Source organism: Trachemys scripta, chromosome 4, assembly GCF_013100865.1.
Source record: "Trachemys scripta elegans isolate TJP31775 chromosome 4, CAS_Tse_1.0, whole genome shotgun sequence".
NCBI lineage: Eukaryota > Metazoa > Chordata > Testudines > Emydidae > Trachemys > Trachemys scripta.
Genome location: NC_048301.1, coordinates 58,896,180 through 58,919,830, shown reverse-complemented (window position 1 = coordinate 58,919,830; position 23,651 = coordinate 58,896,180). Strand labels below are relative to the sequence as shown.

Genomic DNA, 23,651 nt, shown 5'->3' with positions numbered 1-23,651 from the left:
AAATCTTCCTACGGAGGGAGAGGTAATCTCCTATTTGCTATCTCAACTCTGGGGTTCTTCTAACCATGCTGAATTAATTACCCCGGGCCAGATTTTCAGCTGATGTAAACTGACACCGCTCCAGTGGAGCAACACTGACTTGCACCAGCTGAGAATCAGGCTCACTGTGAGTTAAGGAAGGAAATGCAGGGGAGAAAGATCCTATCAACTACAGGTGAGTTGAGGCCACTCAAACTCATTTAATTGTGTGTCCAATATCTTAGACATGGGGAAATTCATCTCTCTACTCCTGCTGTGGTAATACATCTTCTCATGTGTATACATGCATCTCTTGTTCTGCCTTCAGTTTGAACTGCTCTGTCAATCACCACTTCGATTGGGACATTGACTGCAAACTGGTTCCACCACCTTTACACAAAAGTGATGAAAAGGAAAAAGCCAAAAAAAAAAAAAAAAGGTCAGAAACCCAGCCCAGGAGCCTATTCAGTAGGGTGAGTAAGCCTAAATTACTATTCTAGTTCTCTCCTAAACCTCAGCAGTCTGTGTTTATAGTTTACCTCAGCAATGCAAATTTGGATAATAGTAATGGTTTCTAAATGATCCACTAGCTTAAGCTGTGGTCAATATAACCTCACCTCCTCCTCCTGACTGAAGCACAGGGAGGACAGTACAAACTCATCTCTCATGCTTGCAGATGGAGCAGATATGGGGCTTGCTCCTTCATCCCTTTCAGATTCATAGGTGGTTCACTAATCTGTAAGGCCAAACCTAGGATCACATTCCCTATGGATATGCTGGGAGCTCTCCAAGGTCCATTTCTTACTGAAGGGTAGTTGAATGACTGGTTCAGTGGTTCTCAAACTTTTTGCATTGGCGAGACTTTTCACAGAGCAAGTCCCTGAGTGTGACCTCACTTATAAATTAAAAACCACATGTTTTATATTTAACACTACTTTAAATGCTAAATTTATAACCCTATTGTTTAAGATGAATTTACTTTTTCTCACCGCTTTTAAATTAAGACTAAAATACATTTATCAAATTATTGTTATAAGCAGAAAAGATTCCTTAAATAGTTACTGATTAATATTGGGAGAGGGTGCGAAGAAACTTTATCAATATCACTGTTCACAGCAGACTTAGCGCCCCACTGCCACCCTTACTTCCGTACTGCTGTTGGCGGCAGGTGCTGCTTTCAGAGCTGGGTGGCCAGAGAGCTGTGGCTGCTGGCTGGGTGCCCAGTTCTGAAGGCAGCGCCACCACCACCAGCAGTGCAGAACTGCAGAAGTAAGGGTGGCAATGCTAAATCATGCCACCCTTACGTCTCTGTAATGTTTGCCCTTTGTACTGGGAGGGGGGGCTATAGCCCCCACAAGCCTCCCCCATCGCCACCCCTGCCTGTGAGTCTGACTGTTAAATTATAAATTATGTTGTTTTTTTTCCAATCTCAGTGTTCTGATCGATCTGCAGTTCAATGTAGTTCTTCAGCTGCTGAACAGTCAAGCCCTCTGATGTTGTCTCAGTCCCAGGAATGGCCTTAAAGAAAATGGCACCCTGGGCGAACTTCTATTTTGTCACCTTTCCTTTGGAGCCAGAGAGGTTTTACTCTGCCTTCACAGAAGATAAAACTTGGTCAAAACCTATACCTTAACCTCCCCTGGACTCCTTACAGATCATCCTGTAACATTAAGAGGACATTTTTATTCTGAAGAACATAGGAGGTGTTGCTTCATTTGGGTTGCACTGCATTTGACAGAATGGGAAGGATTAACTTTCCTCTCTCACCTTCATAGGTTGAAGCTGCATCCTGGTGATTCTTGAAGGGTCTACAACTGGCTTTGGGCGTTTTAGGGTGTCTAGAATATTCTGCCATTGAGGGGGCAGGCCAATGAATTTACCCTCCTTTGGATCGAACGAGGTGTGGACCCGATGCTGGAAGTTCTGCGGAGCAGAGATCTCAGGTCGTTTCTTCTTCTTTTTGCGAAACATGATGCCTGAATCAGAGAGATCAAATGCATTAGATCTAGTCATTTATATGGTCTTCACAGTAGTTATTGTACTGCTCCAATTAGGGTTGCTAATTGTGGTTGGACATATTCCTGGAGGTTTCATCACATGATATAATCTTTAATTCCCAGAAACTCCAGGATAATCCTGGAGGGTTGGCAATCCTACCTACAGTTATAGCTGCATTCTAATTTACAATCTAACCCCTCTTTTTCCATTGCTCATACAAATTCCTTTTAGCCTGAGTTTTTCCAATCTTGGTCTTAGCCTAAATAGCTGAGCTTACACTAGGATTCATAAATCACCACTGATGTAGCTACCCTGTTGGGAGTAATGGGGGAGACTGTAGATAGCTGTTTTTAATCACTTCTCATTTAAGTCTACTCAGAATAAGCTTAGATAACAGAGAGAAAGAGCCTGACCCCTATCTATAGCTGCCACCACTGCCATCACCAGAGGAGCTGCATAGGCAGATAGTTATGTGTCCTACTCTTCCTAGAGCAGAGAAGGCCAAAGAGAATTTTTTTGGAACATTTAAGCAATGTAGGTTGAGCCACATTTTTATCTGCAGCTAACTTAAAAGCTGATATAGGCCTGAACCAAAAGCTCAGTTTTATTAGTATTTTTAAAAGGGCTTTTTTGGATGTGGGAAGGTAGGGTATTAAATCCAAAGGTGGATTTGATTTTTGTGAATGGTCCCTACTTTTATAATAGGCTGAGAATAAAGCCACAAGTCCAATACTTTTGAACTTTGAGGTGTTCAAAAGCTGAATCCCAAACTTGCAGCTCATGACCACCTCAATACAAATAGCTAGCAAAGTCAAACTTGCTGAAGAGATTTTAATCAAACCTGGAAAAAATTAGTGGAAAATGGGTTCTTTGGTTTCAAAGTTATAAATGCTTAAAGTCAGCAATTTCATGTATCTGACCTAGAGTGTTTTCTATTTGTGGTTTTAAGGGCATGTTTAGCAGGGACACCTTACTGTCCGCCTAAAACTGCTTGAGTCTGTAAATTCCATAAATCAAATATCTCCAGTTCAAGAAAATTGCAAACTGTCAAGAATGCCACTGTTAGAATGATACTATTAGAAATGGCAGCTTGTGAAAGGTCATGATGAGAGAAACGGCCGGGAAGCCTCCAGCAGGGGCCTAGCATTTTAGATAGCTCAGTCTAGGTAAAATGCTTCAGCACAGGTTCAGTGCTAAAGCTCTGTAGCATAAGCAGCCCTAGCTTAAGCAATTTATAATCTCCACTCTAGAAAATCCCTGTTTTTTGTCCCCCTTCCTGTAACCTCTGTCTACTTGGCTACCTGTCCTTAAATTGTGAGTTCTTTGGGGGCAGGGACATCACTTTCTAAATGTCTAGAAAACGCCTAGTACACAGTAGACTCTGTCATGAACAAATAATAAATGGGTGGAGTTCCTGCCAGGTTCCTCAACAAAGTTCCTGAGGGTTACTTACCAAAACACAAACTTGAGCCTAAACTTTCTCCCCAAACTTCACTATCCCTAGGGTTTCCTTGCAGGACTTCCTCTGTCCTGGTCCTCTGCCTTTTTCCCTCAGAAAGACACTCCAATCACTCTTGTATCCCATTTAGAGCTAACAAGCATGAATCAGAAGTAATTACTCTGTTCCTTTATTCAAGGTATTAACACCTGAGGTTAGGGTGACTCAGCAAAGGAACACTGCATTCTTATGCAGGGTTCTAGAAACTGACACACATTTACAGTTTCCTAAGTCAAAGAACTCCAGATCTAGTTATTTTATTTTTCTTCATTTTTCTAAATTAAAAGGAAAAAATAGTGCTAATACTATGTTAAGATGGAAAAATCAAGCTCTCAAAAGGACGGCAGTCCTACTAATTAAAGTTATTCCCAGAAGTTGATTATGTTGCATATGTAGAATTTTCTTTATCGCTTTCTCCTGTTCAATTTAAACCTTAATATATTACTGTTTGTTGATAATACTTATAGGAAATACATAGGATGGGGCAGTTACCATCTTTTACTTATGTGTTTGTATTGTGCCTAGCACATGACTCGGGCACCTAGATGCTACTGAATTACAATAAATAAATAATATTATTATTAACATTGTGGGAGAAAGTTGAGATTCTGGATTTTCCTAAATTTGCGGTTCAATTTCCCAACCTTAATATTACATTAATGCTGGATGCACTAGTGTATTATCTGTACAGAACCACTGGTGTACATAGATACTTCCTGATCTTTTCCTCTATCCAACAGCAGATTTTGGACCCTCACCAAGCTCTTATACTTCAGAAAAATCATTCTCCCTTCCCAGTACCTCAGCTTTAGGTTATTTTGCTGGATAAATATTTCATGGGCCAAAGACAACAGTGAATATAGTGAAAATAATTTGTTTCACAGTAGAGAGCAGACATTTCTGGTTATATTTTCCTTACATGCTATACACTTCAATATCATGCTCTCTTAATGATACAATGCTATACATAATTCGCATTGTTACAATTAGAACTACAGTTTAAAGCAGTGTACAGTGGTTAAAAAGTGATTATTTAACATACTGCTGTATTTCCTATCCTTAGGGCCTGGATCCTGCAAACACGTATGCACATGCTTAACTTTACTACCATGCAAAGTTCCCTTGAAACAGTAGGGAGGGGATGGAATCAATCAACTTACGGTAGTAAAGTTAATCATGTGCATTAAGCATTTGCAGGATCGGGGCCTTACATTGTATATCACAGCAGGGCATTTATACGGACTTTTCAGGTGTAAACACAGCATTACTGTGCTGCATCAAAATGCTCACAAGAGACTCCAGACTTATTATTCCATCTGAAAACCAGAGAAACAATGTAGAGAAAGGCATAAAAGCCCATTTAGAGAAGCACTATGAGGCCTCACTTCTGCACCTGAGGCTAGGTCTACACTGGGGAGGGGGAATTGATTTAAGATACGCAAATTCAGCTACGCGAATAGCGTAGCTGAATTTGACGTATCCGAGCCGACTTACCCCGCTGTGAGGACAGCAGCAAATCGACCGCCGCGGCTCCCCCGTCGACGGCGCTTACTCCTACCTGCGCTGGTGGAGTATGTGTGTCGATTCAGGGATCAATTGTCGCGTCCCGACGAGACGCGATAATTCGATCCCCGAGAGATCGATTTCTACCCGCCGATCCAGGCGGGTAGTGAAGACAAGCCCTGAGAGGGTGCACTGCCAGAACGGTCTTTGCTTTGGAGGTGGTTCCAATGGCACCCAGGGCACATATGCTCTAATGGTGGGCTCACTGGGGCAGTGCTCGTCTTTGTTCTGTATCTGTATAGAGCCCAGAACAGTGGGGTCCTGGTCCTGACTGGGGCGTCTAAATACTACTGCAATTCAGATAATAATCATGGAGACAATTGTTGGAGGAGAAGAACTGCAGAAGATTTCCTTGGAAAGGGATGTGACCTGCTAGCTACTCCTTTTGGCACTGTTCAAAGGACAGGTGGGGCTACTAGAGAGGCTCCACAGCATCTGACATAGATCAGGAAGTGGGAAGCACTGGATAAAATGCTGTACATCTCAACTCTCTGCCAGGACAAGAAGTGTGTCAATAATTATTAATTAAAACCTCTTCACTGAGCCATGAGGATGGAAACATTCCTAAACTGAGTAGCCAAGTGATCTTATTGTTTTAATCCTTGTTCTTCCTCATCCACCTCCTCCCTACTCTTTGTAACCTCCTTCATTGCATCCCATCCATAATTATACTTAGGGGGCCTACTAAATTCACAGCCATGAAAAGCGTGTCATGGACCATGAAATCTGGCCTGTTGTGTGCTTTTACCCTATACTATACAGATTTCACAGGGGAGACCAGCGTTTCTCAAATTGGGAGTCCTGACCCAAAAGGGAATTGCAGGGGGGTCACAAGGTTATTTTAGGGGGGTTTCAATATTGCCACCCTTACTTTTACACTGCCTTCAGAGCTGCACAGCTGGACAGTGGCAGCTGTTCGCCAGGCACTCAGCTCTGAAGGCAGCACCCTGCCAGCAACAGCACAGAAGTAAGGGTGGCAATACCAAACCATGCCACCCTTTACTTCTGTGCTGCTGCCTTCAGACCTGAGCAGCCGCAGAGTGGCAGCTGCTGACTGAGGGCACAGCTCTGCAGGCAGCAGTGCAGATGTAACGGTGGCAATACCATACCATGTCATCCTTACTTCTGTGCTGCTGCTGGCGGTGGCTCTGCCTTCAGAGCCGGGCTTCCAGCCAGCAGCCGCCACCACGCTCCAGCAGCCTGCACTGCTCTGAAGGCAGCGCTGCTGCCAGCAGCAGTGCAGATGTAAGGGTAGCAGTACTGCAACCCCTTTTCCTCCTACAATAATCTTGCAATGCCCCCACAACTCCTTTCTGGGTCAGGCCCCCTACAATTACAACACTGTGAAATTTCAGATTTAAATAGCTGAAATCATGAATTTTATGATTTTTAAAATCCTATGATGGTGAAATTGACCAAAATGGGCCATGAATTTGGTAGGGCCCTAATTATACTGTAAGATCTATAGGGCAGGGACGGATGACTTTCTATTTGTTTTGTAAAGCCCCTAACACACTTTGGGGTGCTGTAAAAATAAATCCATAAATAATAACTAGTAGTATCCCTTTATGATTCAGTATGATTGGATTTATATGCAAATTACTGAATTAAAATGTTCAATTTTCCATTCGGGGCCAAATTTTCAACCAGGCTTCAAAAGTAGATCTACCTCAGCATATAACTTTGCATGCACATATACAAAACATAGGTGCATTCACATTAGATAATTGTGCCTTCAAATCACCATTTAGAAAGCACTTACCCCATCCGTATACACAAAAGTATGGTTCACATATGCAGAAATATGTATCCATTAAGTTCATGGTCACATTTACAGCAGCTGGCTGAAAATTTGGCCTTTGTGTCTTTTTGGCTAGTAGTATGAGTATTATAATGATAAAATGCATCCAACCCTGTACACCTTGGGGTTTCCAATGACATTTGCTTTACATTAATTGCTTTGATTATAAATACAGTCTGATATTGGACAGGTGGTTGTAGTTTAAAGGACACTGTGAGGATAAAAAAATCCTATACTAAAAATAGGTATTTAAAATCCCATCAGCTTTAATAATCCTTTAGGTTTTGCATTTCACTCAGCTTGGATAGTGAAATGAGAGTGGTCAATTACTCTTGTGGTTCTCCTGCATTGGCTATAATATTTGAGTTTCCAACAGGAGAATGTTTAAATAAGAAAAACTAAAACTTGCCCTTTGTTATCCAAAAACAAATTAATAAGAATATTTTTATCATATAAGACTTAGATTTTGTAAATAAATACAAAATCTACACTTAAGCCTTAAACTATTAGACAACATCCCCTTAATCTGTCATACATATCCTGTGACACCGACACCATAGTAACCTACTAAACCCTAGTCTTTTCACTCATGGCTGACAGCCATACTGTAAGAAATGTCATAAACATAAATAATAAAAGTCACTACCCTGAGACAAAAGCAGCTGGAGATTGAAATTCTCTCAATGATCCATTTCTGCTGCCTGGGAAACCACGTCAGATTTTTTAACGCCAGATATAGCTTTTCATAGATAATATAGTTCCAAAAGCTGTCACATCTGCTAGCGAGCAGGAGAAAAACCAAAGACGGCAGATTCAGAGCAGTGGGAGGGATCAGCTGGAAAGGAGGGGCAAGGAGCGAGAAGGGTTAGACTCAGATGAGAGGAAGGGGGACTTAGGGAAGAAGGAAAGGAAATCAGAGTTGGAAGGAGTGATTGGGAGACATCAGAGAAATGGGCATAGAAAATGATCAGCTGGACAAAAGAAAGAAGGAAGTAAATGGTAGCAGGAATTGTTCTTTGTTATCACACAGTATTTCAGATCCTAAAGCAAATTTGCTCGTGGGATTTGTTATTTCATCAGCTTCCCTGATATAATTATAGTTTCACTGGTGCATAGGGCAGGTGTATAAGCTCTGATTGTGTCATTGTGTGTGTACGTATGTGTATACACACACACACACTCTCTCTCTCAACGTGAGTGAGGGAGGTAGGTAGCAGGGTGTCTGAGGTTTACTTGATTATTTTTTATTTAAAACAATTTCTTATGGCAACTGAAACACCACTCTGGCTGAGTAGTTCTACCCTGTGGGCATCACCATTCTGCTCCTAAGCTTGGTGGGTCATGTCCTCCCTGGACCAAGAGCACAGCAGTCTTAGATACTGGCTGGGAAAAAATATCAGCCCAGTGTCCTCAGTTGATGCTCTGAAAAGTGTTGAAGGACTACAAAGAGGGGCTGGGGGAGTTCGTCCAGTCCAGCCAGGCTGCAAGTTCACACAGGAAGTCTGTGGCAGAGCCAGGAACTGAACTGAACTTTGATCTCCTGAGTCACATCCCAGTGCTTTAGCTGCAAGATCTAGAAGAGTAGCCTCACTGGGTCACTGTGTTCTGAGGGTGGGGAGAGTTGAAGTTGGAGCCAGAGAGCACAGGAAGGAATCCCAGAGAACCCCCCAAGCAATAGGGAAAACCCCATTAAAACTCACTGAGATGCAAGTCACAACAGTGTAATACATTTCAAGTATGGCGGACTAGATAATTATCCATGTGTTTGGGTATGTATAATACACACACTATTTTATTGCTTTCCAAGCCCTATAGAATCCTAATGTTTACTGTTCTGAGGTTTTTGACATGATCATTATTTACACCATATCATAGACATTCATAGCACTTTGCAGACAAAACAAAACTGTCAGGTTCCTTCCCTAAGAGTTTTCAAATCTAAATGAAACTTTACAAAGCCAGGGATAACAACTAGTAAAGAGTGGGTGCAGGGGGAAAAGGTGAGGGCTAATGGCAGGAGGCCAGACTTGACCTCTCGAGGTCACTTCCCGCCCTACATGCCTATTATTCTATATTTGAAATGGGATCTGAGAGTGCGGTGTCCTGCCATGATCCCTCTCTGCACCTTGATCTGAGGCCCTGGGCTTTGGAAATGCTGGTTTGGGTGTTTTTCTTTCCTAAAGGAAGAGATTACGTTTGCTGCTGCACTATAACTTTTAGTATTTCAAGTCCTTCATTATTTTCTGATAATAAAGCTGTATGTCTGGCAAGATGGGTGCACCATGCAACCTAACAGCACTGCAAACTAATGTAATGCTCTAAATCCTGTGTGAACACATACCCAGGCATACAGATTAATATTCCATTAGAAATAAGATTAGGAGAGATTTATTTGTTATGTTGCTGGGTTTATTTTGTGACAGATGAGAAAGGCAATGCAAACTCCCTATATTTGATGCATGGCTTTTACCAAAAGGATGGGAAGGACCATAAAACTAAATCGTTGGCTTTTTTCTTTTCTCGTCCGTTAAGAGCAAAATAGGCTACATAATAAATATGTCTTTCCTGAGCTTATTGTGAATAGTATTTATTGTCATGCTCCTTGGTGGGTTTAGACATCCTGGGCCAAATTCACACCTGATGACATAAAAGCTCTTCTAAAGGAAGGAGCTTTCGCACTGTGTGAAGCTAATACTATCACAACCCAACCGTTAGCCAGCTTCTTTCTTTATGAAATAATAAGGCTGTATCTGTTTTCACAATATTATTATTCACATTAGCATCTAGAGGTCCCAGCTGAGATCAGAGCACTATTGTGCTGGGCACTGTACACACACACACACACACACACAATCTCTGCCCTGGAGATTTTACAATCTAAATAGATATGACTGACAAAAGGTGGGAGAAAGGGAACTACTATCATCCTCATGTACAGATGAGACACAGAGATGAAATGACTTGTTTAAGTTCACACAGGAAGTCTGTGGCAGAGCCAGGAACTAACTGAACTTTGATCTCCTGAGTCACTGCCAAGTGCTTTAGCTGCAAGATCTAGAAGAGTAGCCTCAATGGGTACACCTACACAGGGATAAAAGACCCGCATTGGCCCAGGTCAGCTGACTCGGGCTTGCAGAGCTTGGGCTGCAGGGCTACAAATCACGGTGTTGACGTTCAGGCTCAGGCTGGAGTTGAGTTCTGGGACTCTCAATCCTCGCAGGATTCCAGAGCTCAGGCTTAAGCCTGAGCATCTACACAATGACTTTTTAGCCCCGGAGCCCAAGCCCTGTGAGCCCAATCAGCTGACCCAGACCAGCCACAGCTTTTTTATCCCTATGTAGACGTAGCCTTTCTGCTCTTCTTATTAGGTCTACTGGAGAATTAGGTTAGCAAATACTAACGTAGCACCATCAGCAGCACTGCTTTTCCCAGGCTCAGACTCAGAGATCATAAGAACATAAGAATGGCCCTACTGGGTCAGACCAAAGGTCCATCTAGCCCAGTATCCTGTCTTCCAACAGTGGCCAGTGCCAGGTGCCCCAGATGGAATGAACAGAACAGGTAATCATCAAGTTATCCATCCCCTGTTGCCCATTCCCAGCTTCTGGCAAACAGAGGCTAGGGACACCATCCCTGCCCATTCTGGCTAATAGCTCCATGAATTTATCTAGTTATTTTTTGAACCCTGTTAAGGTCTTGGCCTTCACAACATCCTCTGGCAAGGAGTTCCATAGGTTGACTGGGCGTTGTATGAAGAAATACTTCCTTTTATTTGTTTTAAACCTGCTGCTTATTAATTTCATTTGGTGACCCCTAGTTCTTGTGTTATGAGATCGATCCACAGGACTCACTCTCATCTGGTTCTGCTGAGAGGGGGGCACCTCTCAGCCACCTCTCTCACCACTTACATTTGCCTCCAATCACAGATGGACACTGCCCTACATTCACAGCCCCATTCCATTTACAGTGGACACTCCAGGCACCACACAGACCACCTGTAGAGTCCCTGGGGTGCATCCAAAAATGGAGGTGGATTGTTTTCATTTTTAAAAAATCATGTTTTTCCACATGCTCTCCACTTGCCATCATAACAGACTGCTCCTTAATTCAAGACACTGTGGAGACATTTGCTAAGCTTGCCCTTCCTTAGGACTCGGTATATAAGGGCAGAGAGATCCCAAGCCCTGATTCTCCATCTTCCTGCACCTTGCAAAGTCATCTAAATCTGTGCAAAGGGGGTGAAAAATGGTACCAAATCAAAATGGTAGCATTTTACACTCACTGTGCCCAGATGTAAGTGCCCACACAAGGTGCAGAGCAATGAAGACTCAGACCCCAGGATTCTTGCCTTAGCAATGTGGTGGAAATGTGCTGAGATGGCAGGAGCATGCCACCTGATCATGACGACACCAGCAGCTAGGCTAGCAAGGTTTTGGAGACAATTTTAGCTACTTCCAAACAATAATTAAGACAAGTTGATTCCCCACTTATCATAATGTAGGTAATAACCCATTGCTTTGCACTCACGCAGCTCAAAGTGCTTTATGAAAACACTAAACCTGCCACCAGCCTGTGAGACTGGTCAATTGTATTATCCCCATTTTACAGATGGAGAAACTGAAGCACAGAAATGTAAAGTGACTTACCCTAAACCTAGGGTGACCAGGTGTCCGGTTTTCGACTGGAACACCCCATCGAAAAGGGACCCTGGCGGCTCCGGTCCGCACCGCCAACCGGGCCGTTAAAAGTCCGGTCGGTGGTGCTGCGCGCTAAGGCAGGCTAGTCCCTACCTGTCCTGGCTGACACCGCGCTGTGCCCCAGAAGGGGCCAGAAGCTCCGCTCTTAGGCAGGGGGGAGGAGGGGCATGCGCTCCGCATGCTGCCTCCGCCCTGAGGATTGGCTCTGCACTCCCATTGGCCGGTTCCCAGGGGTGGTGGTGCCTGCAGGCGAGAGCAGCACGTGGAGTCTCCTGGCTGCCCCTGCCTAAGACCCGGACCTGCTGGCCACTTCTGGGGCGCGTGCGGTGCTAGGACAGGCAGGCAGTCTGCCTTAGCCCCCCCGCTGCACCACTGACTGAGAACTGCCCATGCCCCAACCCCAAGATCCAACCCCCTGCCCCAGCCCTGAGCCTCCCACAACCTGGAGTATCCTCCTTCACCCCAAACCTCTCATCCCTGGCCCCATCCCCGAGCCCTCAACCCCTTGATTACCCCAGCCTCCCTGGCTCAACCCATAGCCCCCACCTGCACTGCAAATCCCTCTGCTCCACCCCCCAGCCTGGAGACCCCTCCTGTACCCCAAACCCCTCATCCCCAGCCCCACCCCAGAGCCTTCACCCCCAGCTGGAGCCCATACCCCTTCCACACCCCAACCCCCTGCCTCAACCTGCAGCCCCCTCCCACACACCGAATCCTCTGGCCCCATCCCCCAGCCTGGAGCCCCCTCCTGCACCCCAAACCTATCATCCCCACCCCAGAGTCCGGACCCCCAGCCAGAACCCTCACCCCCTCCCAAACCCCAACTCCCTGCCCCAGGACGGAGCCTCATCCTGCACCCTGAACCCTCATTTCTGGCCCCACCCCGGAGCCCACACCCACAGTTAAGGCTCTCACCCCCTCCTGCACCACAACCCCCCTGCCCCCACTCAGTAAAAATGAGTGAAGGTGGAGGAGAGGGAGCTATTGAGGGAGAGGGAATATGGTGAGTGGGGGGGCAGGGCCTCAGGGAAGTGGCAGAGGTAGGGTGTTCAGTTTTGTGCGAATAGAAAGTTGACAATCCTACCCAAACCACACAGTGAGTCATATAAACTGAGCTTAGAACCCAGACCCTCACTGACCCCCGGCCCCCTGCTGTATCCACTACAGTACACTGACCCTGCAACCACAATTCAGTAACATCAGGTCAGACCACACCTCCTCTCAGGTATCAGTTATTTTGTCACCCAGTTCTCAGACTGTAGAAGGGATGGGAATGGGAGGAGCCTCTGATTTGTAAGGGCAACAGCAGCATCATATATAGGGCTAAGAAACATTTCTAATAACAGGTTTTGAAGGGAACAGGAGCCTGATTTTTATTTTATCCAACTATGTTAATGTTTGACTCTTATGTAAGGCCAAGGCAATCAATCTAAAAACAAAAGTAATATCAATACTGCTCAAGGGTTAATTCAGCAGTGTAGCAGCAACAAACACGCTGCCACCCAGGAACCTGAGTTTGCCCGTTAGATACCATACAAGAGCCACGTTAAATGGATATGGCCTGATTCTCCCCTCCATTATACCTGGTTTACACTGTAAACTATAGGATAGTTTGGATTAAGAAGTAAGTAGAAATTAGGCTAACTTGAGTCCAAAACCTAAGTGTAGAGGAGTAGGGGAAACTGAAGTTGCTAGTGTGAGAAAAGGCAAAGATAAGTTGGAGACAGAGTATTATGGAAAAGTAAGAGTTAACAAGGACGTGACCCAGGGCTTTGTTACCATGATGTTTGGATTATAACTGGTTTAAGCAACATTTTTAATAAGTGTTTATGAAAATTGTGAATGGTTTATTCAAATGTTATCTATATTGCTAGTATGTGAAGGACATTGGTACAGATGTTAATTTAAATAATGTGCAGTGTAAAGAGCCTATAAGAAGGTGGAAGAAATCTAGTTATGGTAAAGGACAGTTTAATGTTCATTAGTATTATACTAGAGTATAAAAGGAATAGTTTTGCTAAATTGCAAGGGAGAGCTCCAGTTAACATCCAAAGGGCACCATTCGGTTCCAGGACGATAAGGCTGTACTTCACTCTGTTGTCAGTGGACTGATCACCCATTGACACACCATTCCATCTTGGACTGGGAGTATAATAGTAGCATTTGTGTAAGTAGTATTTACATGCCTGTTTGCTTAACTAATCATTTTTCTAATAAAGTTTGGTTGTATCATTCAAAGTGTTGCCTAGTGATCCTCTACTAAACAGTTGTTCTGCAACCAACCTAGAAGCTTGAATCTGAAAACCAAGTTGGGTTTTCTTGGACCCTTATGTTTAACAACCCAATATTAACTGGAAACATTTCAGCATAAAGGTTAACAAATGTTTACAACATTGATATAACCCATTCATGTCAACAGAGATACACAGGAGCAAAAGTGATGTGATAGAGTGGAGAATTGGTCCCATAGTTTAGATCCTGATCTGACATGGTCTGAGATTGCTGTGATGATAAATGTGCTCTCCTCTAACCCCTGGGGCTGAGGAGGGTAGCATCTTATGTTAACCTCCGGAGATTCTGTCACTGACTGAAGAGGAGTGTTAACTGGACTCTCCAGACCAAGGAGGTGACATGGGGCCTTAGATACCATCCTTCTACAAAGATAGATAGATAGATAGATTAGATTAGATAAACCTTGATTATCAGGAGCAAAAATAATGTAGTGTAGGTTTGAAAATAAAATACTGTATGATCCAGGGGAATGGGATGTATGTAGTTAAATGCATTTTTACTTACAATTAGAGCTAATCTGTCTAATTGTTTCAAACAGTTTACTCAACATATTTAGCCCTTTCTCTCTGCTCATGAATTGTCTTTGAACAGATTGTGATTTTTATGAACACATCAAATAGTTTTGACAAAGATGTTTGACCTGTGGGTTGTTCACAAACTGTTCACAGCAAATATCCATTTAGGTACTGATACTCAGAATTCGTTATTTGACGTTTGGGACTGGTCACCCAGCTCACATGCTATTGTTTCTGCTCCATGATAGGATGGCTGGACTTTTACGAAGTACGTACACTTTCCTCTGGAAGGAATTTTAGTCATAAAACAAATTTTGTTTCTCAGTTAACTGAATCTCACCTGCTGGGCCCCAAATTCTCTCTCATGAATATTCTTACACAAAAAATTTTGTTCACATGAATGTTCACAGGCAGCACACCACAGAGGGGCACTCACAGGCTGCTTTGAAGCCCAGCTGCTAATTTCACAAACAGGTCTTTATACTAGTTGACCACCTCTATTTACTGTTAGCTTATTTATAAGCCATTGTTCATACATATCAATGTGCTGCACAATGTGAGCATCAATGCACAGCCTTATCACATGTTAATAACTAGACTGCTTAGGGGAGAGAGAAGTTATACAATGCCAGGATAGCAGCACCCCTTTCACAAGCAGCAATTTAGGGATTCAGCTGCACTGGGCATTGTCTTATGGATGGTCTTCAGAAAGGGGGATTGGCTATTGATCTTTTCAGCAAATGCCTCGTTTTGTACATATTCCCAAGCCCCACCTTTGAGTATTCACTCACCAGCTATGTGCTTCTCTTCTTCTTCTCAGACTACTTCACTGTTCGGTTCTCCAGTACATTAAGTCATTAATATCCTGGCAAACAAGAGGACAAATGGATCAGTAAATATTACTGGACAATTGCTACACAGACCTACCTTTTCCGTATAGTGTGTGTGTGTGTGTGAGAGAGATCACTTAGTTAAAAGAGATTGTGTGTACATTGCCAATGTAATTTGACAAATGGTTTTCAAATAGTATGAAGTTAGCCAGTTCCCTGATACTTCAGATATACACAGTGTTACGACACGATATGTCAGTAGCTGTGCTGAAAGGGTCTTAGCTGACATAGCAAGGGAGAAATCCAGGGATATGGGCATGAGGGGTTTTAGCTGGTGAATCAATAAGTATCTTTGATAGGTATGGTGAGGGTCCCTGCAGATATAAGGGGGCTCCCTGGAGATATTGCTACATCTTGCAAACAGACAGCAAGCAGGCATGTTCCTGACATGGGCTGTCTGCTTTCCCAAGCATCATCAGGGGTGACTTTAACCTTCTTCGCCAACTGCCAAGACAAGCAAGGCATTTTCATTCCACACTCCACATTGTTGACAGCTTACACTAACAGGTCCCAATTGCCACATCCCCATAAGAGACACACATTCTTGCTTGTCTAAAGGGGACAGGGTGGTGAAAGAAAGGAGATCTCACTGACTGTCCCACTGTGCAAACGCCAGTAGAGGACAATTCCGCATGAGAAGAGAGAAAGGGCTGCAGGGAAACTACCACTGCCATCCAGCAAAGCTGATTGGTGGATGGTGTCGCTGGGCTGTAGGAGCAAAGATGGAGTAAATTTCTTTCCAGAGCAGTCCAGCTCTCAGTTTTCTTTCCCTTCCAGAACCAGACCTGAAGGAAAATGCTCCACAACCCGCAAATTGCTTCCCTCTCACATTGCCGTAAAGTGGTACTGCCAACACACACGAGCTCAGCATATGCATTCCTGGCACTGCTAAGATTGAAAATGCAGCTCCGAAGAGAAGGGGTTAACCCATAGAAGCACAGCCACAGGAGAGCTGAGACGTTAGTTTAAACTGACAAACCTAGTCCTCTGTAAACAGAGGAAACAAACCACACAAAACAGCAGCCATTAGAAGGTTGTTGTTTTAAATTCAGAAAGCAAACCCAGTGACCGTCCCCAGACCTGCGATCTGAAGCTTACCCCAGATTTCTCACTGCTCCAGAACCAGTGGTGAGGTGAAAATATTCTCACGCTGGAATCCGTTGACTCTCCGAGAAACTTGAGAGAGAAAGGAGAAGGCAAGAGAGAGCGGGAGAGAAGGGGGCGGAGGCAGCTCTGACATGTTTGTACAGTGCCTGGTTCACCTGGCTGTGAATTTGATTTCAGGGTGTGGTTGTAGATGAGACACAGAAATGTTCAGCGCTGGAAAGTCTCAGGCTCTCACTGCAAAGAGCATGATGAATGCTGACACTGGGGCCTCATGGGATCCTCCTTCCTCCTCATCATCACCATCTCCCTTTGGACTCTGGAAGGGACAGGAGAGAAAAGGTGCTCAGAGTTGCACCAGAGCAATGAGGTTTGCTGGGTCTCAGACAAGAGCCTCTGCAAGGTCGCCACCTTGCACCCCTCCTCATTGGCTGACCTATTAATGCTCCGACTTGCTCGTTACCGCGCTTCTCTCGTTTCCACTGCCTTGGGGCCTAGAGCTGCTGCAGTTCCTAATGAATCCCGACATCTCCTGCTGTGTTGTGAATTTCAGGATCTGCCACAAATTCCTAGTCATTCCTGGCAGCGGGAGCTTTGATCATTTGATATATGTCTGGATAGATGATAATTAATTTGCATTGCAGATGTGCAGCACATGACCTGGTGCCAATACTTTTCCTCTGTAGCTTGCTATGAGTCAGTGCTGTGTGGTTTACTGTCTAGTATCACCCCATAATCCTCTTGCTCCAATTGTGCTGTAGCTCGGAGCTTATTGACTCCTGGAAATATACATTTCTGCATCAGTGACTTCTGTCTGCTGGAACTTCAGTCAGCAGCGGGGGATGGGAAGAGGTGGAACGTGGATGAGGAACAGGAGGAGGTCAGAGTTCATGTCTGCCAAAGCCATCAATAGCTCTTTCCCTAGAGCAAACAAAGGGGATTCTTGCCTTATTGCAACAGTCTATTGCAAACAATGCCAGTCTAACACCAAGATGATTAGGTCCAAAGAGCAAAGATAAAAATACCTCCACCCCACACCGTGTAATTTACTCCCTTTTGTTTGTGTGTGTGTGTGTGGGGGAACGGGGGGGGGTTGCCAACATGGTATTAAATAAATAAAAAATCCATGATGTAAGTAACCCTGATCAATTAAACTGACATGGGCACCACAGACAGACATTATGGCCCAGTGGAGGGGGCAGAGAAGTGGGACTCAGGAGACCTGGGTCCTAATCCTCACCCTGCCACTGACTTTCTGTGTAACCTCGGGTAAGTCACTTCACCTCCAAGTGCCTCAGTTTCCCCTCCCACTACTTCTCTTGTCTATTTAAATTACAAGCTCTTCAGGACAGGGTGTCTTTTACTATGTGTATGTACAGTGCCCAGCACAATGGGCCAGGGTCTCAGCTGGGATCTATAGGAACTACTGTAATACAGAGAATCATGATAATAATACTGAGGGCAGGTCTACACTAGAAGCGCTACATTGGCGCAGCTGCACCAATGTAGCTGTGCCGCTGCAGCATGTCTGGTAAAGATGCTCTATGCCGACAGGAGAGCGCTCCTGCATTATTCTACAGGTCCTTGTCTGATGAGGCCTGCCAAGGAGATTTCCTACTGGTTCTCTACAGCAGCCTCTCTGGTATCTAGGAAGTAAAGTTAGCCAAGACCCTTTCTATCTGGGGATTGGCCTGCCTGCTCCTATTGGGACATGTAAAGTTGGCGTCCCATGAGCAGTTGTAACCAAAAAAGGAGACATTTTTATTAGTGATGGCAAACACCAAACAGTGCTCAGAAGAGAGAAGGGCCAGCATTAGCCTCCCAGCAGCTCTCCCTTCAGAAGACTGCAATTTGAGCTGCAAAGTGCTGCCATGTGGAAGATCAGAGCATGAGCCCTGGTTTGCCAGGTTGGCAAGGGATGTGCCTGCTGCTGAGATGTGTGTTACACTCTTGCATATTGTCATTAGCAACTGCTACTTCCATACATTTCCACTGTGCCAGGCCGTGAGGGTCGGTCTATATGGATAAGTTTGGGGGGAGCAACACAAAGAAATATCACTTATACTGTACAGGGAGTCACCCAGGTTTGGGACGGCCTTTAAATCTACACAAGAATGGTCCTCCATGGCTTTAAGTGTTTGGGAGCATCGCACAAAGCCCTCTAAAACAAGAGGCACATCCTAGTCATGGAGACAGGCTTTGCCACAGTTAGAAGGGCCTGGCTTTACTTGCCAGAATGAGGACTTTGGATGGAGCCAGAAAAGGCCTGCCGACAGCAATTCCGGGCCTCAGGACAGAACAGTCAGTGGGCCCCCACGCACGCACAAGCCGCGCCCGCGCAGACACGGTCTGCCTGACATTTGGGCGATGCTGCGCCTGCATTGGCTGGTGCCCAGAGAGCTGCTGGCTGCGCTGCTGGGTGCGCTCTTCCCGCACAGCCAGGGCTTCCACATGCCTACCCAGTACCGTTGCCAACTGTCTAATCGTGCAAACCCCGCCCCGGCCTGGCCCCGACCCTTCCCTGAGACCACGCCCCGTCCTGCCCCTTCTCTGAGGCCCCACCCCCTGCTCACTCCATCCTCCCCTCCCTCCTCCGTTGCTCACTCGCCCCCACCCTCATTCACTTTCACCAGGCTGGGGCAGAGGGTTGGAGTGCAGGAGCGGGTGAGGGGTCAGGCTCTGGGAGGGATTTTGGGTGTGGGAGGGAGTGAGGGGTGTGGGCTCTGGGGGGGGGGAGTTTGGGTGTGGGATGGGGTGCAGGGTGCAGACTCTGGGAGGGAGTTTGGATGCGGGTCTAGGTTGGGGCAGGAGGTTGGGGTGCAGGAGGGGGTCAGGGGGTCGGCGCTTACCTCACGTGGCTCCTGAAAGCAACCAGCACACCCCTCCGGCAGCGGCTCCTAGGCGGGGGGCCCAGAGGGTCTCTGCACACTTCTGCCTGCAGGCACTGCCCCCACAGCTCCCATTGGCCACAGTTCCTGGCCAATGGGAGCTGCGGAGTCAGTGCTCAGGGCGGGGGCAGCGCATGGAGACCCTCTCCCCAGAGGCCACAGGGATATGCCAGCCGCTTCCAGGAGCAGCGCGGAGCAAGGTCAGTCACCCCTTTGCCCTCCCCTGTCAGCAGGCCTGGAGCCAGAGCAGCTTGAAGCCTGAAGTGAACCTTAGCAGTCTGGGATCTTAAATGAAGACCTGTAGGGTCATTCAGGATGGGTGAGGAGGGGGCTCTAGCCCCCCTCTGAGTTTTGTACCTGGGGTCTCCTCACAGTGCATGCCCTACCCCAGCCGGTGCTCTTAATTGCCACACATCTTGAGTGTGATATGTGAAGAATTCTGTACTACTCCCAGCTTCCACCTTGGGGGCAGGGAGTTTGTTTATAAACAGAAGCAGGGTGATTAAGATAACAAAAGCTTTTTCATTAAATTAAGGCTCCTTAGATGATCCTGAAAGCACTGCCAACCACTCCAGTTAAAAGATAGGAAACAAAGGGTAGGAATAAATGGTGAGAGTGGAGAGAGGTAAATAGTGGTATCCCACAGGACTCTGTACTGGGATTAGTGCTGTTCACCATATTCATAAATGATCTCGAAAAAGGGATAAACAGTGAGGTGGCAAAATTTGCAGATGATACAAAATTACTCAAGCTGGTTAAGTCCAAAGCAGACTGAAAAGGGTTACAAAGGGATCTCACAAAATTGGATGACCGGGCAACACAATGGCAGATGAAATTCAATGTTGATAAATGCAAAGTAATGCAGATGGCAAAATATAATCCCAACTATGCATACAAAATGATGGGGTCTAAATTAGCTGTTACCCATCAAGAAAGAGATCTTGGAGTCATTGTGGACAGTTCTCTGAAATCATCCACTCAATGTGCAGTGATAACCAAAAAAGCTAAGAGAATATTGGGAATCATTAGGAAAGGGATAGATAATAAAACAGAAAATATCAAATTGCCTCTATATAAATCCATGGTACCCCCACATATTGAATACTGCATGCAGATTTGAGTCACCCCATCTCAAAAAAGATATACTGGATTTGGAAAAGGTACAGAGAAGGGCAACAGAAATTATTAGGGGTCTGGAACACCTACCATATGAGGAGAGATTAAAAAGACTGGGACTTTTCAGCTTGGAAAAGAGATGACAAAGGGGGGATATGATAGAGGTCTATAAAATCATGAAAGGTGTGGAAAAATTGAATAAGGAAATGTTATTTACTCCGTCACATAACACAAGAACTAGGGGTCACCCAATGAAATTAATAGGCAGCAGATTTAAAACAAACAAAAGAAAGTATTTCTTCACAGTTAACCTGTGGAACTCTTTGCCAGCGGATGTTGTGAAGGCCAAAACTATAACAGGGTTCCAATAAAAGAGCTAGATAAGTTCATGGAGGATAGGTCCATCAATGGCTATTAGCCAGGATGGGCAGGGATCTAACACCATATTCTGCATGCCCCTAGTCTCGGTTTGCTAGAAGCTGGGAGTGGGTGACAGGGGACAGATCACTTGATGATTGCCTGTTCTAGTCATTCCCTCTGAAGCACCTGGTATTGGCCACTGTTGAAAGACAGGATACTGGGCTAGGTGGACCATTGGTCTTACCCAGTATGGCCATTCTGATGTTCTTATATAGAACCCCCCCACTATAACCCACTAGGAACCCTCTCCTCTCCTAGAGCCCAGGAGTCCTGATGGAGTCTCTCGCGCCGCAGCGTTAGAAGCAAAGTAAAAATATACTTACTAAAACATAAAATTTTAAACCTAACCAATGTCCCTTAAGTGACTTGCCACAAGATGTCAGAACATGCTAGTATTGGAGCTGAGTGGGTCTAATATTTATTTAATTTTCTTTCTTTTATATAGGAATTAGATACAATGCGCCTGTAGGCTAATTGCTATGTTAAATGCCAAAAAACTAGAGTTTTCAAGTAGCCCCTGGAATCATGGTTAAAGTTGCCCCCTCCCCCCACCAAAATCTGAAGTGGCGCCCCTGATGAAGACTAGGACATTTCCCAGGATTTTTAGGTAAGACTTGGATTCCTAGCATCCTGTGCACTTTTGAAAATATAGACTTTCCCTTGAATCGAAGCTCTCTAGATTTTCCCTCCAATTACAATTTGTCCCGTGCCTCTTTCCAACACCGTGCTGCTGCTCCCCAGCCAACTGCTTCTTGGGGAGAACTACACAAGAAAAAAAAATAAGAGATCACTCTTGCCACAGTTGCTGAACTGCATGTTGCTCTTTCAGACTGCTTCTCCCAACCCCAGGACTGCCTCCCCTAGGGCAGCCATAACTGGGGAACAAGAAAGACTGCAGAGTGTACTGGTTACCCTCACTGGCTCAGCCTGGTTATTTGATTTATAAATACAGCAAATTATTTGAACCACCTCACACCATGTCTCCAAAAGGGATAAACTCGTTGCCTTATTTCAATCGGACGCTGCGGGTCTCCTGTCTCTCTTTCTCCCTGCTTAGCCCAGCACAAAAACCAGCACCAGTACTCACCACCTGCTGCCACCCCCACACTCTCATCTTCAGTGGATCAGACTCAAGGACCTTTCTATTGGAGCAAGCCCCCATTAGACAGATATGTGCTGGAGACTGGGAGAGGGCAATCCAGCAGCAGGTTTGGCGCTCAGGTGCAATTTAGATAAGCACTCCAAAGTTTAGGTGCTTACCCAAGGCTTATCTGAACCATGCAGTCCTTGAGTCTGTACAACTGGCAGGGAATCTCACAAGAAGAGACTCTCACAGTGTTCGCATTTATTTTACTTAATTATATTATTTTTTGCACATTTGCTATCAGTTCTAGCTAGGAATAGTGTAAGAACAGCCTCTATTTCAGCACCTGCATCTAGCTAAGCAAGACCATCCACATCTTATTACTATTTGTATTACTGTAGTGCCCTGGAGTCCCAAGCAGGACAGGGCCCTATTTGTGCTAGGTGCAGTACAAACACATAGAACAAGGCAGGGACTGTCGCTAAGAGTTTACACTTTAATCCTGCTTCCATTCCTTGAAATGCAGAAGGGTGTAAGGATGGGGGTTGGTTTAGTCTAGCAGAGTTTGCTCATCCCTGTTGGAGAACTGAGTTCTGTCTGGAGACCACAATGCATCCACATTCAGCGGTCTCACAGTCTGGGGCCCCCCAAGGTTATTTACAGAGGAGCTGCAACCCTGACTACTGAGAGTTATTCAGGTTTGGGCCCTTGTACTGATACAGCAGGACCCCCATCAGGAGCACAAAGCATTTAGATAAGGAGACAGATTTGCTTCAGAAGGGACAAGAAAGTAACCAGCTTCACTTTAGAGCTGTAACTCCATCCAGCCTGGACATGACACTCAAGCAAAAGCTTGAGACCATCACTAGGGCAGCATACATGGCATTTTGCTTTTGGTAAAATTCCAGTGGCTCAGCAAATGGTCCCTGTACATAATATTGCCCCCGTTTGGTTCTAAATCACTTCTATGCACTCGTTCAACATCTTGTTCCTTAAAATAAACTCACAGGCTGGTTGAATTGCAATAGAAATAATGTAAAGTTTAGTCCCAAAAATGTTCCATAGGTCTAACCACATCAATGCTGCCTTACCCGCCAGATATGGGTGGCAGGAGTTACACTAAAGGCACATCTGATGCTTCCTCCAAGGTAAATCATCCCTTCACTGCCAAAGTTACAACCAAAGGTCAGAACGTTCTAGCTCTCCCATAGTCTCATTGTGCCACCTTGGGCAAATCCCTTCTACTCTAGTGTGCAGATCTGTAAAATGATTCTATTAACACCTACCTCATCCAGATACTAGACTTCATGTTAATTCATGCTGAATTCATGTTTCTTGAAGTGCTTTGAGATCCTTAAAGATGCTACAGAAGTACAGACTGAAATCTTTTGCAGAGGAAACAGGGACATAGATTATAATAACCTCTGTTCAGAACATCTATTCTAGGTCAATCATCTGAAGTAGACATATTAACCAAATTCAGATACAGTATAATCTATCTACTTTATTAGCCAGCAAAATGGTAACCGTCTGCTAATAGCTATAACATGCTAGTTTTATTATTCTACCTCCAGCTTCAACTTCTACTTAAACCTTATTTCTTGGTTGCTTTTTAAGACTCATGTGAGAGCTTTTGCTCCTGTATATGATTGGCCTACATCTTTCCCTAGTACGTATAAACATTACATGGGCTGCTGGACAACTACCTCTGCTTATGAAATATTCCTGCTGGCCATATTTCAAACATCTACATTCAACATGTAATGC

The 23,651-nt window shown here is 44.9% G+C and overlaps 1 protein-coding gene across 3 annotated transcripts in view; it reads right to left on the bottom strand.

Moving 5' to 3' along the window:
- Positions 1-23,651, bottom strand: part of PAK6 (p21 (RAC1) activated kinase 6) — a 56,543-nt gene that overhangs the window by 14,492 nt on the left and 18,400 nt on the right. Inside the window, exons 1-3 of one of the 3 annotated variants that reach the window (XM_034769020.1) lie at positions 16,371-17,245; positions 15,174-15,247; positions 1,786-1,994 (exon numbers count right to left, since the gene is read on the bottom strand). In XM_034769020.1, coding sequence (XP_034624911.1) covers positions 1,786-1,989 — 204 coding nt within the window. In that variant the 5' untranslated portion in view covers positions 1,990-1,994; positions 15,174-15,247; positions 16,371-17,245. Of the gene's footprint in view, positions 1-1,785; positions 2,033-15,173; positions 15,248-16,370; positions 17,246-23,651 lie in introns of those variants that run through there. The other 2 variants (XM_034769021.1, XM_034769019.1) reach the window with 2 other exon arrangements.